The 15,443-nt window shown below is 37.5% G+C and overlaps 1 protein-coding gene across 1 annotated transcript in view; it reads right to left on the bottom strand.

The window, feature by feature from the left end:
* The window catches only part of COL24A1 (collagen, type XXIV, alpha 1), a 395,043-nt gene that overhangs the window by 26,030 nt on the left and 353,570 nt on the right, over nucleotides 1-15,443 (bottom strand). The window contains exons 54-55 of the mRNA XM_011956095.1: nucleotides 4,681-4,716; nucleotides 4,547-4,573 (exon numbers count right to left, since the gene is read on the bottom strand). Coding sequence (XP_011811485.1) covers nucleotides 4,547-4,573; nucleotides 4,681-4,716 — 63 coding nt within the window. The remainder of the gene's footprint in view (nucleotides 1-4,546; nucleotides 4,574-4,680; nucleotides 4,717-15,443) is intronic.

Raw genomic sequence — 15,443 nt, 5'->3', positions numbered from 1 at the left:
CAAAAGGTAGAAGCAAAATAAGCATCCACTTGGATAAACAAAATCTGGTATATGTATTCAATGGACTATTATTCAGCTTTGAAAAGAAATAAAATTCTGCTATAAGCTTACAACAGAGATGAACCCTGAAGATATTACATTAAGTGAAATAAGTCAGTCACAAAAAGACAAATATTGTATGACTTAACTTATATGAGGTACCTAGAGTAGTCAAAATCATAGAGACAGAAAGTAGAACGGTGGTTGCCGGGGCTGGGGAAAGGGAGGAATTGAGAATTATTACTTAATGGGTACAGAGCTTCAGTTTTGGAAGACAAAAAAAAGTCCTAGGCATGGATAGTAATGGTTGCGCAACAATGTGAATGTACTTAATACCACTGAACTCTACACTTAAAAATAGTTAAAATGGCAAAATTTTGTTATGTATATCTTGCCAACATTAAAAATAACAAGTAAATATGCTCATTATCCCTTAGACCAATCTATCCTACTTCTGGCAATTTGTCCCCTAGGTATTCTACAAAATGATATGTATATGGACAGGACATTTGTACTATGCGTAATAAAAAATTGAAAAAAAAATTCTCATCAACAGAGGGCAAGATGAGTAAATCACAGGATAGTCTTAATTGACATCACTATGATTTTCTGTGTGTGGCAGTAAAGACTACAATGATTATTAGTAGATTAGTAGTGTAGAGTTTGATGCTTTAGTCACGCTAAGGTACCAGCAATTTTAAACATCATCAGCACAGGCGACAACTCAATAAAAAGGCATTTTTTTCTTCCCCAACAGGTATTAGAAAGAAAAGAAATTTCGTAACACTTGGCCACTAAAAATTTTTCTTGACGATTTCCATATTCCTAGAATCCCCAAGGTATTCACAAAGCCTAGCTCAAGACTGGCACATAGCAGTCAATCAATTTGTTGAATTTATTGATTTTTTTCCCCACAGGCAGACTTTAAGAAAGGCAGGGTCAGAGAAATTGTATTAAGAGGATTTGCCTGGGAAGTCATTTAGTCACATCTAAGTGCCCACATCGAAGTGTAAATCTCTCATTAGGTGCAGTGAGGGGATCAAAAAAGGAAAAATAACTTCTTCCAGGCACTCTAGTTAGAACATATTCTCACATGGAAATCACTCAATGTTTACAAAAACATGCATGTAAAATAGAAAACAGAGAATAAAGATTGATTATAGGTTGTACTAGTGAGTGTGAAATAATGAGGGGAATTAGACAGCAGGATTCATTATACTTTGGGAGAAAGTAATCTTCACAATTCTCTCCAAATCATTCAAGTGAAGAGCAGATCTAGTCTAGGCATCTCAGTATTTTGAAGAGAAGTGTTATTTTTTCATATGTCTGAAGTTTCAAGATCACTGGTTGGTGAAAATGCTGACCAAATAGGAACTCATTTCAGGTCACACCCCTCTTTATGATGGGAGTTTTTGCTGATTCTAGGGAACCAGAATATAATAGAAGCTGCCACTTCTTAATTCATCAATCCAGGTTCTACAATTGACCCATTAATTGGAATAAATCAGTTGGGAATTCTTTCTCTCATTTAATGATTCTTAATGATTGTTATTTCCATCCTATACACCAAACACAGACACACATAGACACCGTGTTCTTCCCTTTACTCCACTAATCACTTCTGGTTAACTTTGACATCATGTTGTATACTTCTGTGCTCATTTCTAAATATCTTACCATATACACTAAGGTCTGGTCATTACCCTATCCTCACATTCAAATTCACCATCAATACATATTACTTTTCCTGAAACATTTCCTTTTAGCTATTCCACTTTAAAGAACTGACCAAGTTACTTGAGTTTCGTAGGTCTTACAAAGATGTGGCTGGACTGGATTATAAGTTTTCATACTTATCTTGACCCACAGTAAGAAATACATTTTTACATCACGACAAAATTCAGACAAACATACATATATTTAACCTCAAAAAGTTCTGTAAAACCATATTTATTCTTACTGATGATGTACTGACTTTTTTTCATTTTTTAAAATTGAGGTAAAATTTATATAACATAAAATTCACTATTTTAGTCATTTAAAAATATACAATTCAGTTGTCTTTAATAGATTCACAATGTTGTTCAACCATTACCATGATCGAATTTCAGAGCATTTTTATTACCCCCCAAAAGAAAATCCGTATCTACTAAGCAGTCCCTCCCCATATTTTTTTCTATTCTATTTCATTTGCTCTAAAAATAATCTTGAATGAGACTCACTAAATTGGTCTTATGATCCACTGACCAATGAATCCCAACTCAAAGTCTGAAATAACTGCTAAATAATTACTGAGAGGACCTCTAGTTCTATGAATCTATTCCTTTATAGATATTGTTTCTCTCCAAGTGAAATCTAGTTTAGAAGATTCCCACTAAAATTTCCTAAGATGTTGACTTTTTTGTATTCATGCAGGCATGCCCTCAACATTTATTAAGAGCTTAAATGGAAGGGGAATTTATAAAGTAGTCTCTACCTTCAGAGGGTTCACAATATAATAGAAAAGACAAACATGAAAGTAAATGAGTATGAATGAAGAAGAGGAAGTGATCAGTTCTATCTTGTAGTGTGATGAGGGGATGGAATTAAGAAAAGTTTCATGGAGGCCGACTTTAGAAAGAATGCATAGGTGTCTTCTCATTGTCATTTAGACATCTGCTCTAGAAATCTTATTCTCACTGTTATTTTCCTACAATGGACTCTGCAAGTTCCAGGAAAACAGCACTATATATGGAAATCCGTTTTCATATCGGCCAAGAAGGAATACAGAAAGGAGGAAAAAGGGAGAAAAGAAGGAAACAAAGAAACTAGCATTTACTGAGTAGTTATAATGTATTCAACGCATATATTTTCTTAATCTTCCTAATTTCTCAAAGTATATACTTATTTTAATCCACGTTTTGCTCTGAGCAAAAACCTCTCATGTCTTAATCTATTTTGGCTGTGTAGGAACACATATATTTTCCAAGTGAGACAGGGATATGTGTCCCACACTTTGGCACTTAAATGTGAAAATTGTCACTAAACATTTCTTTAATTTGCCAATGATATATGATTCCTTAGAACTTGAACTTGTTCTTTCTTGAGAAGGGAGCTACGATATATCAAAGTTATAATTTGGGAAGGCAATTAATGAGGGTACTTGTAATCCATGCATTGTGGGGATCCAGGAGGAAGGGAAGAGCAAACAAGTGGAAAGTTATTTGAAGACTAGAAGAAAGATTTTTTTTTTTTTGAGACAGAGTCTTGCTCTGCCAGGCTGGAGTGAGGGGGCACAATCTTGGCTCACTGCAACCTCCGCCTCCTAGGCTCAGGCGATTCTCCTGCCTCAACCTCCTGAGTAGCTGGGATTACAGGCATGTGCCGCCATGCCTGGGGTTTTGCCATGTTGGCCAGGTTGGTCTCAAACTCGTGACCTCAGATGATACACCCACTTCGGCCTCCCAAAGTGCTGGGATTACAGGTGCAAGCCACCATGCCTGGCCGAAAGACATTCTTACTGATGTTCACACAGGGAGAGGTTCCCTCTGCATTAGTCAGAAGACCGGAAAGGGGAAGTGATTTTTTAAAATCACAGATAAATGGGTCTCTTGTTTTCAAGGGGATAGTCTTCCTTGTGGCACTATGACCCAAGGAAAAGCTGAGGGAAATGAAGAGTTTCTGATCTGCTGAGAGTAGATCACAGGAAACCACCACCTAGAACTAGCAGAGATCTAAATGACATCAGAGCAGCATGTGAAATAAGAAGGCTTAAAAGGCGCAGGACTGACCATTGTTTGGGATGGTGTAGCAACAGTAGATCCACACTAGGCGGAAAATATGACCAAGGACCACTGTATTTGACCAGGAGGCTGGAGGAGTGGGGTGGGGGTGAGGTTACAGATGGAGACAGACCTCTCATAGGGAGCAGGAAGACAAAAATACTGCGGAATATGAGAATGGATACAAAGCATAAGGAAAATCAAGCTTAGAATATCAGAGGGCATGAGAATAGCAGGAGCAACATAAACATTGCCTCAGAGATAAGGGTAGCAAGTTTTGGGTCATAGTAGTTGGATAATAATCAAACATAAGAGAAGTCCGATGGCTTCGAGAGTTACCAGAAACTGAGAAAGATTCATGTAAATCAAAGAAGTGGACAACTCTGGCTGGCAAAAAGAGAACATTTAAAAAAGGAGAGTGAAGATGTAGAATTAGGAAGAAGTGGAGGTAATTAGTTTTTCAAGTACTTATTATGTATTATACAATGTGTTGCGTGCTTTACTTCTTACTCAATACTTGAAACCACCCAAGAAAGCAGGAAATACCATCTCCATTTTATAAATAAGAAGTCTGAGGCTTGGATTTCATGTTTGTATAGCTGGGCCAGCCCTGTATTAGGTTAGCAAAAAAGAACAGAGGTATGCAAAAGGGACACCTTCTAATAGGGAGGTAACAGAAGAAGATTTAAAAAGTTAATATGACATACTAAGATAAAACAAAATAAAATCAAACCAAGCAAACTTACTCTTGGGCCTGGTGCTCCAGGTGGACCCTAGAACACAGCAAATTAAAAAAATACACATTTATTTAGTAGACATCTCAAACCAGGCAAGCATATAAGCATCAATGGTAAACAGATATAAATGAAAACCAACTCACTGGAGGCCCTGGTTGACCTCTTGGTCCTTGAGGACCCTGGAAGAAATGGAGACAAACACAAGAGGTATATATTATACTTTTGGTTGGGTATAAGCAAGAGAACTAATATTCAACCTCTGTCATCACCTTTCGTGCCAGGCAAGTCATACAATTTAAAATTGTTTTAGTATTCTAAAGCTATATGCTCTGGTACTTAGCTATCATCCATATTCATAAACAAGCTGGATATTTATTTTCCTGTTTATTGATACTGATATTATTAGAAACTGAATTTACTCATTTTACTAAACTACTATAAATGTAACATTTTAAAATGTTAGTATTGTCTAAAGATGTTTTTCCTGTTATTTCTAACTGTCACCTACCTAATCATCAAATATAGAAACTTCAGTGTTCTTAGACACCTTAATTTCCTTCATCTACCTATGAACTGGTTGCCAACTCCAAAATAATACTTCTCCATTTTTATTGACAATTAAATGAATGAAGAATGTTAAAATTAATTAGTATTAATGTGGAAATTAGAAAAGTTAAAAGGTATATAGCAAAATGTCAAAAGCTATGTTGACATTTTTCAAAATGAAGCAATAGTAATTACTGTTAAAAATGCTCAAAGGCCCTGTATGTCTGCTCAAAAGTAACCTAGATGTTCAGCTAAATGTTAAGACTATATTGAATCGACTCCAATTATGGTTAAAAGATGGCAAAGCAACACTTATCTTCAGCTGAGTTTTGGATAATGTCGACACCATGCTTGACTTAGTATTAAGTATCTTGTATTGCCAAAGCTGTTAATCCTAAATATACTGTGATAGCTAGAACAAACAATACATAGCAGCTTGAAAAGAGTAGAGTACTCCAACACTGTGCCTGCTAGACATGTCTTAGTTTATCTGATTTATGATTACAATTTTAAGCAGAGAATGTACTAAACTTGTACATAATTAAATGAATGAATGATGTTAAAATTAGTACTAGTTAATTTTAATACTAGTTAATACTAGTTAATTTTAACATCATCCATTCATTTAATTATCAACCAATGTATGTACTTCAAAAGCTGCATGGTAGGTGACAGAAATGTCACATTGGAGATAGCCTTTTAACTATACAGAAGCTCAAAATGAAATTGGTTGTGTACGCTTCTCCATTTTGGATCAACAATGTAAAAATAATAAACAGTTGTGATAGTCCATTCCACTTAGCAAGTTTTTGCAATTTGGAAAATATCACTGATGGTTCAGTACAAAATATGTATCTTATCTTTGACTTCAAAAGAGGAATTTATCATAGAAAAATAAGAAACAATTTCTACTGTTGACTTTATAAAGTTCATTCCAGCTTGTTATCCAGAACAAGTCAGACCACCACAAATATGATCAAACAAAATACTTCAAACCCACCCCAAGATAGGGCAGGGCAACCCCAATGTAACCACATAGAATAGGGCAAGTAGCCAAGTTAAAAAAATATGATTCCAATAAGATAACATTTTATTAGTTCTTTTTTATTACTCTAGCTAATATACCATTAAGGTGAAGTGATTCACTGTCTCTCTCTTTTATATAAAGCAGTTTATAGGCCGGGCATGGTGGCTCACACCTGTAATTCTAGCACTTTGGGAGGTCAAGGCCAGAGGACTGCCTGAGCTCGAGTTTGAGACCAACCTGGGCAACATAGTGAAACCCCCTCTCTAATAAAGTACAATAAAATTAGCCGGGTATGGTGGTGTGCTCTTGTAGTACCAGCTACTTGGTAGGCTGAGGCACGAGAATTGCTTGAACCTGGGAGGCAGAGGTTGCAGTGAACCGAGATCACGCCATTGCACTTCAGCCTGGGTGACAGAGTGAGACTGCCTCCAAAAAATAAAATTAAATAAGTAAAGTAGTTTATAACAACATTACGATTGTCTCTGTTAATTTTCTTTCACTTTTTTTTTTTTTTTTTTTTGAGATGGAGTCTTGCTCTGTTGCCCAGGCTGGAGTGCAGTGGTGTGATCTCGGCTCACTGCAATCTCCACTTCCCAGGTTCAAGTGATTCTCCTGCCTCAGCCTTCCGAGTAGCTGGGACTACCGGCGTGCTCCACCACTCCTGGCTATTTTTTTTTTTTTGTATTTTTAGTAGACACGGGGTTTCACCATGTTGGGCAGGCAACTCCTGGCCTCAAGTGATCCACCTGCCTTGGCCTCCCAAAGTGCTGGGATAATAGGCATGAGCCATCGTGCCTGGCCGTCTATGTTAATTTCTAAAGGGGAACCAAATTACTCTGAATGCTTATGGTGGTTATTTGGCTACAGTGAAAACACTGCCTATGAAAATAGATTCTCTTTCCACTTTATCCCAGAATTTACATACAATCCTCCAAAAGTAACATATTTTATCAGTATACTTTAAAACTATGTGTAAGTGTGTACCCTTAAACTTGAGCATGTTAGTCTTTTCTTTTTTGTAAATTTCTTTTATTTCATTTCCTTATGTCATCTCCCTTATGTAAATGCAATCTTGATTTAGCTTCATGATCCTTATTTTAGGCTGGCTCAGTTGCAGAGAGCTTCCTTTTCTCATTTATAAACTGAGGAGCTTCCATTGTAGGATGTTTAGCAGCATCCCTAGCTTCTACCCACTAGATGCCACTAACATCTCATTCTTTTTCCCCAGTTGTTCTACCAAAAATTTCTCCAGACATTGCCAAATGTCTCCTAGGGCAGTAGGGGAACAAATGGCTGCTGGTTGAGATTCATTGGTTTGAAAGGAGAGTTTAGTAATATTAAATAAGATTAACTAGATAGCAATGTAATTAGAACAGAATGAGTGAGCATCACAAGTCATAGGGCATGACTGCAAACAAGAACATAAACTCTTCAAGCTGTCATGACAGCTGAGCTACTCTAGGTGGAGGATACACACACACACACACACACACACACACACACACACACACACACACACCCCATATTCCTTACCAAGTTGCTTAACTAGATAGCAATGTAATTAGAACAGAATGAGTGAGCATCACAAGTCATAGGGCATGACTGCAAACAAGAACATAAACTCTTCAAGCTGTCATGACAGCTGAGCTACTCTAGGTGGAGGATACACACACACACACACACACACACACACACACACACACACACCCCATATTCCTTACCAAGTTGCTTCTAACCCTCTTTTTCTAAGAGGCACTGTAATTTATAGAAAAACACAATCACATAGCAATAGGAATTGGGAGACCTGGGCTCTGGTTTTTGTCTTTGTAACTTAATTTGCTATATGGTCTTAAGTGAACTGCTGCACATTTGGATCTCAGATATCTAAATTGTAATATAATAGGTCTAGTGAAGATAATCTCCAAGGTTCACTTTAGAATTATGATTTTCAAGACTTTTATCAATTTTCTTCCTGACATGTGTTTTTTTTAATTTTTAAATTTTCTTTAAAGATGGGAGTCTTGCTATGCTACCCAAGTTGGCTTTGAACGCCTGGGCTCAAGCAATTCTCCTGCCTTAGAATCCCCGAGTAGCTGGGACCACAGGCATGTGCTTCTGCACCTGACCTACCTCATGTTTTATATCTGGATAAAGAAGATGTACATATGCATACAGATTGGGAATTTAAAATTTAAAGTCTGTACAAATGTAATAGTAAGTGTTCTTGAATTTAATAAGTTTGATAATTTTTTAAGGAATGATTTATACTATTTATGAATTTCAAAAATAAATACATACTATATATGCTTTAAAAGCTTACGGTGTTAATATTTAGGACCTATTTCCCATATCCTAGTTTTTCCTTCTAATGCAGAAACCATCCTCCTCACTTTCAAATTGGAGACAAACCAGACAGTTAATCAAGAACTGTGAAGACACATTAACTTAGAGATAATATTAGAGAAAATGTCAATGGGATGTTTCAATATTTTATGATTTCATTAAATAGTATGTTATAAATATGAAGCAACTAATCTAAAAATTTATGCTGAGATTGTTCTCTGCTTTTTTTTTTATTTCTATAGCTTTAGGTTATGTGATTCAAGTTGTGACATTCTGTCAAAATTATTTTCAGGCCAGGTATAGTGACTCATGCCTGTAATTCCAGGGCTTTGGGAGGCAGAGACCAGAAGGATCACTTGAGGCCAGGGTTCGAGGTCAGCCTGGGCAACACTGGGAGACACTGTATCTACAAAAATAATAATAGTAATAATCATTAAATAAATAAATAAATAAATTATCCAAGTGCAATGACATGCACCTGTAGTCCTATCAGCTATTTGAGAGGCTGAGGTGGGAGGACTGCTTGAGCCCAGGAGTTCGAGGCTCCAGTGAGCTATGGCTGCCCCACTGCATGTCAGCCTGGGTGACAGAGCAAGTCTGTCAAGAAAGAAAAAAAAATCATTTGCCCATATCTGATACTAGGATACCATTTCTGCTATAAGTTAAAATTTTACTTAGAATTTTACTTAAGTTAAATTTTTACTAACTGTATCTCATTATTTCCAGCTGTCCTCTTTGCATTACTTACTCTAAAATTTACTCAATTGTGTTTTAAGTGTTTGAGGTCTCATAGAAAGTAGGAAATTTTGTAAACTTTCAGGATTAATTTGCCAGTAACACAACAGTTTTGAAGTAGAGAAAGAGTAGATAATTCTACATGTTATCTGCTAGGTTTCCTTAAGATGCCATAAAACTCTGGCTCTGTTTAGAATATATATATGAACAGGGCTAGGTGCGGTGGTTCATGCCTGTAATCCCAGCACTTTGGGAGGCTGAGGTGGGCAGATCATCTGAGGCCAGGAGTTCAAGACTGGCCTGGGCAACATGGTGAAATCCTGTTTCTACAAAAAACAGGAAAAAAAAATTAGCCGAGTGTGGTGCTGAACGCCTGTAATCCCAGCTACTTGGGAGGCTGAGACACAGGAATCACTTGAACCAGAAGGTGGAGGTTGCAGTGAGCTGAGATCATGCCACTGCACTCCAGCCTGGGCAACAGAACAAGACCCTGTCTCAAAAAAAAAAAAAAAGAAAATATATACGAATCTAGGGACTCATTTTAAAAACAGTCCATAGGCAGGCAGACAGGCAGCAAGTGTAGAACAGAAAGAAAAATAACTCTTTCATAAATGGCCATACAGAATCAGCTCTCTCAATGGTGGAAAGGACCTACTTGGAATCAATACTAGAGTTTACAATGTTAAATTACAGAAGATGTGAAGCTTCCTAATCGAGAAACTCAAATTATAATAAAGGGGTTACTTTTCATGTGTTGTATAATGAGCTGTAAACATCTTTGTATTTTTTTAAAATCACTGAATCATGCTTTGGTCATTTTTTGGTTATTTTTAGGTATAAAACTTGGTAAGGAGAGCACAGTTTAATAAATTTATAGCTTAATAAATTTTCCTGCATGGAAAATTTTAAAATAAGATTGAGGCCAGGCATGGTGGCTCATGCCTGTAATCCCAGCACTCTGGGAGGCCGAGTGGGGTGGATCACGAGGTCAGGAGATCAAGACCATCCTAGCTAACACAGTGAAACCCCGTCTCTACTAAAAATACAAAAAATTAACCGGGTGTGGTGGCAGGCACCTGTAGTCCCAGCTACTCGGGAGGCTGAGGCAGGAGAATCGCTTGAACCCGGGAGGTGGAGCTTGCAGTGAGCCAAGATTGTGCCACTGCACTCCAGCCTGGGTGACAGAGTGAGACTCCGTCTCAATAATAATAATAATAATAAGATTGATAAACCAATTTGATAGACTGTTGTGATTCTGATATTTGTGCAAAGACTTAAGTCTCTTATTTGTCTCAATACAATAGGTCTTAGCTAATAAAATCCATTCCAAAAATGCACCATTTACTAGTATTATCTGAGAATGACCTCTGTGAGTATATTACTTTCTGAAAGACAGTAACCAATTAGGTGTCTTTAGCCAATTATTTAAACTGTCTCCTTAAAGAAAACAAACTGGTAGAATGCACTGAAAAATTCCCAATGAAAGTGTAAGAAATGTTACCAAGCTTTTCCATAAAACAAAGGAGAAAAGTTTAACGGCACATTTTATGGATTATGATAATTGCAGAATGATCTCCAGGAATTAAAAGATTACCTTTATAAAGCTCCTTAAATTATAATGGAATCAAAGGAAAAGAGGTGATTAAAAAGGTATTTAGTATCAGTTACTCAACAATAAAACAGAAAAAACTCATAATTCTAACGTGCCAGTTAATTTTTTTATTTTTTAAATTATTATTATTATTTTTTTGCAGCAAATTTAGTTGCCTACTCTAAATGCCACTGTGCCTACTTCCCATCTCCCTCGGGTACTGGAAGTTTGCATCTTATTTGTGAAGAAAACCATGATAACCCACAGACTAAAACCTCTATAAAGCATGTTAATTCAGGAAATTCTACTTTACCAGGCTAGAATTGGAAATAGTGTTTCACTTTTTAATTTTAGGGCATATTATTCATTTATCAACTATAACCTATTACATGACAAATTCTGTGCTAGACACTGATAACCTGTGTACTACACAAAGTTCCCTACCCTCATGAAGTTTACATTCTAGTGGAGAGGACAGGAAACAATTGCAATGAGTGCTATTATGAAGAAACGAAAACAAGATCCTGTGAAAGAGAATGACCGGAAATGATGAGACAGAATGATCTGGGAAGACTTCTTTAAAATGGTATTTGAGCAAAGACCTGACTATTGAGATAAAATTAGTCATTTGAAGAGTATATGAAATAATTTCCTAGGTAAAAGAAAGGCATATTCCTAAGAATAGAAAGGAGGTCAGTGTAGGTGGCAGGTGGAAAATGGTACATCGGGACACTGGAGAGGCAAACAGGGGCCAGTTCATGTAGGGCCTTGTAAATCAAGGCAAGGAAGCTTAGATGTTATTCTAAGTGCAAGAAAAAGTCATAGGGTGGTTTTTAAAGAGGAGAATGATATAATTTGGTTTATTCTTTAACAATATCACTCTGTTTGCTATGTAGAGAATAGATTGTAGTGGGGGGAAAGTGGAAGAAATAAGAAACCAGGAGTCCAGGTGGGATATCATGATCACTTGGACAAGGGTGCCAGTGAAGAATGAGAGATGGATTCAGAATAGAATTTACAGCTGATGGGAATTAATCTCTAAAGAACTCTTTTTTTTTTTTTTTTTAGACGGAGTCTTGCTCTGTTGCCCAGGCTGGAGTGCAGTGGCACGATCTCGGCTCACTGCAAGCTCCGCCTCCCGGGTTCACGCCATTCTTGGCTCAGCCTCCTGACTAGCTGGGACTACAGGCGCCCGCCACTGCGCCCGGCTTATTTTTTGTATTTTTAGTAGAGACGGGGTTTCACCGTGGTCTCGATCTCCTGACCTTGTGATCCGCCCACCTCGGCCTCCCAAAGTGCTGGGATTACAGGCTTGAGCCACCGCGCCCCGCCAAGAACTCTTTATGTTCTATAGCTTTGTTAGTTCTTTTGTTGGGGGGCTTATTTATTTTTCTTTTATGTAGAATCACACATATTCAGATCTGGAAAGAACTTTATAGGTATCTCTTCTAATTCCCTACTCAGCGCAGAAATACCAGTCCAGTAACTCGGGGAGATGGTCAGTAGGCTTTGGTGAAAGGTAGTTACTACCTGGCAAAATGATCTTTTTGTGTACTATTTCATTATTATATTAGACAGCTCATTATTACATTGAGCTGAAATTAGCCTCAGTATTCTATTAACTTTGTCACTAAGTATTTATTAGCTAATTATGTATCTGGTGCTATAATAGACTGGGGACTAGGTGGTAACAACGATGGTAGGCAGGTACTAGGTGGTATCTAATATATCTCATGCCTTTACGGAGCTCACTTTCTCTTAGGGAGCTGAGCACAGAAACCATAAATACAATTCAATAAATAAGTCATTTAAATTGTATCCTCTAGAGTTACTCATATTGTATCTATCCTCTATTGTACCTATAAAAGATAACCTTTCAAATATTTGAAGATAACTATCATGTTCCAATACCTCAATTTTATCTAATTCATTTACCAATAATTCATTAAATATTTATTGAACGCCAACTATAAGAGAGGCACTGCCAGGTGTGAGGGACACAGCATTAAAACAAACAAAAATCAACAGATAAAATGTCTGTGTCTTTAAGGCTACATTCTAGTGAGGAAAAATACAATAAACAAACAAACAAACAAAACCAAATAAATATGTAAGATGTCAGGTGGTAGAGACACAGGTAGAAGGAATATAAGGCATCTCAGGAAGGTGGGGGCACTGCTATTCACACAGGCTTGTCAGGAACCTCTCTGGTAAGAGGACATTTAAGTACAAAACTGAAGAACACATGCCAGGCACTGTACTAGGTCCTGAGTGCTAGATATTATGCCCAGGGGTGGGAGTAGGGTGGAGTCAAACATTAGCATGCTTGCTCCTAGAAATGTTCATTAAATCAAAATGTCAAGATCAGCAGGAGCTCTCTACCATACATAAAGGGTATGGTAGAGAAATAAGAGGTGCAAAAGCCAGAAAGTGAGACAAGATGAAAGAACAAGGAGAGGGATGTAATCAGGCTGCAGAATCTGGTAGAGGTTAACCATCCCAGATATTTCAATGGGTCCTACCAGGACATGGGTTCCCCCAGATCCTTCCCCTTCTCTGAATGTGCTTTAATGTTGTCCATGTTTTCTTTGGGGATAGCATGACTGGTACCACTACCTGCTTTATTCTGCATGCCATATTTCTACCATTACAACCTAAGATGGCAGTCCTAATCTATTGCATTTGTAATCCATCAGAGCCACTCAATTTTTTTTTTTTTCCATGTGAAATGCTTGTGACATTGCCAAGGTACTTCAGGCTTCCTAATCCTGATGGAGACTATGTCCCAGCCACAGTACTTGGAGAGGATACTGGGGAGGCATGCAGAGCCACACTGATCTGGAACATGGGCTAATTCCAAGTCTCTCTGCTTTCCTTTCCCTCCTTCACTCTTCCTTGGAAATATAGCTTCACTGTGTGCATATGCTCTTGCTTCCTGTTACAATAAATCTGCTGAGAAAAGGTGAGGATCACTTTTCCACAAAATGAACACATCGATTTAAATATCCTTTTGTGATTCTTAGGCTATCTGAGATTACATAATTTCTCTTTTTTAGCTAATTAATATAACTGCAACTTAATTATTCTGAGTCTCAAGCGTACCCTACAATGAGAAGAAAAAATCTCAGCTGTCACTATGTAATCTCATTACCTTGTAGTCAAGACTTTACTGCTATATTTAAATTTATTCTTATGGGCCTTAAGTACTTAGTTTCAATATCCCTCATTTTATTTCATGTCTGTCCTCTGTTTATGGTTGCTGCTTTAATAAGTTCGGCATCGATCACACGCTCAATGAGCAGATTTTAGCTTCTCTTGCAACAACAAAAACAAAAAAATGGGTAATCATGTGAGATGAATATGTTAATTTGCTTCAAAAAATTACTTATAGTCAAATTACTTGCTTATAAATAACCTTTTTACTATCTATATGTATCCTATAACATTGTGTTAAATCTACACAATAAAAAACTGGAGAAGTGGCCCCTTTACAACATATCTTCTTTAGCTTGGAAGAATTGGCATCCTAGAAATGAGGGAAGTAGTGCCAGTATAAGCTACTTTGGTCACAAAAGTGCTGTGTACCTTTTGCCCATCCTCTCATCATTGTCTCTAACTGGCTGATATGCAACTAATGATTTGCCTCTGCATTGCAGACCTCTTTGGTGTTGACTGGACATAGTGGGTATATACCTAAAGTGACTTGGCAGTCCCTTTGTTCTCTCACTAGTGAAGAAAACCCATACCCCATTTCCTGACGCCTGGCAAGGCAAATAATCCATTTCACACAGTGATCTGGGAAGAAGTGATTGGTGGGTTCTTAAACACGTTTAGAGTTTATCAGATTTCACTGTAATCTACCACATAGGTTTCTTTTTATTTTTATTTATTATACTTTAAGTTCTGGGTTACATGTGCACAACGTGTAGTTTTGTTACACAGGTATATATGTGCCATGGTGGTTTGCTGCACCCATCAACCTGTCACCTACATTAGGTATTTCTCCTAATGTTATCCCTCCCCTAGCCCCTGACCCCCCACAGGCCCCGGTGTGTGATGTTCCCCTCCCTGTGTCCATGTGTTTTCATTGTTCAACTCCCACTTATGAGTGAGAACATGCGGTGTTCGGTTTTCTGATTTTGTGACAGTCTGCTGAGAATGATGGTTTCTAGCTTCATCTATGTCCCTGCAAAAGACATGAACACATCCTTTCTTATGGCTGCATAGTATTCCATGGTGTATATGAGCCACATTTTCTTAATCCAGTCTATCATTGATGGACATTTGGGTTGGTTCCAAGTCTTTGCTATTGTGAATAGTGCTGCAATAAACATATGTGTGCATGTGTCTTTATCGTAGAATGATTTATAATTCTTTGGGTATATGCCCAGTAACGGGATTGCTGGGTCAAATGGTATTTCTAGTTCTAGATTCTTGAGCAATCGCCACACTGTCTTCCACAATGGTTGAACTAATTTACACTCTCACCAACAGTGCAAAAGCGTCCCTATTTTTCCACAACCTCTCCAGCATCTGTTGTTTCCTGACTTTTTAATGATCACCATTCTAACTGGCATGAGATGGTATCTCATTGTGGTTTTGATTTGTGTTTCTCTAATGACCAGTGATGATGAGCATTTTTTCATATGTCTGTTGGCTGCATA

Source organism: Colobus angolensis, unplaced genomic scaffold (assembly GCF_000951035.1).
Source record: "Colobus angolensis palliatus isolate OR3802 unplaced genomic scaffold, Cang.pa_1.0 Scaffold41, whole genome shotgun sequence".
Lineage (NCBI taxonomy): Eukaryota > Metazoa > Chordata > Mammalia > Primates > Cercopithecidae > Colobus > Colobus angolensis.
Note: the sequence above shows the minus strand (reverse complement) of the source record. Positions and strands in the feature narration are given on the sequence as shown.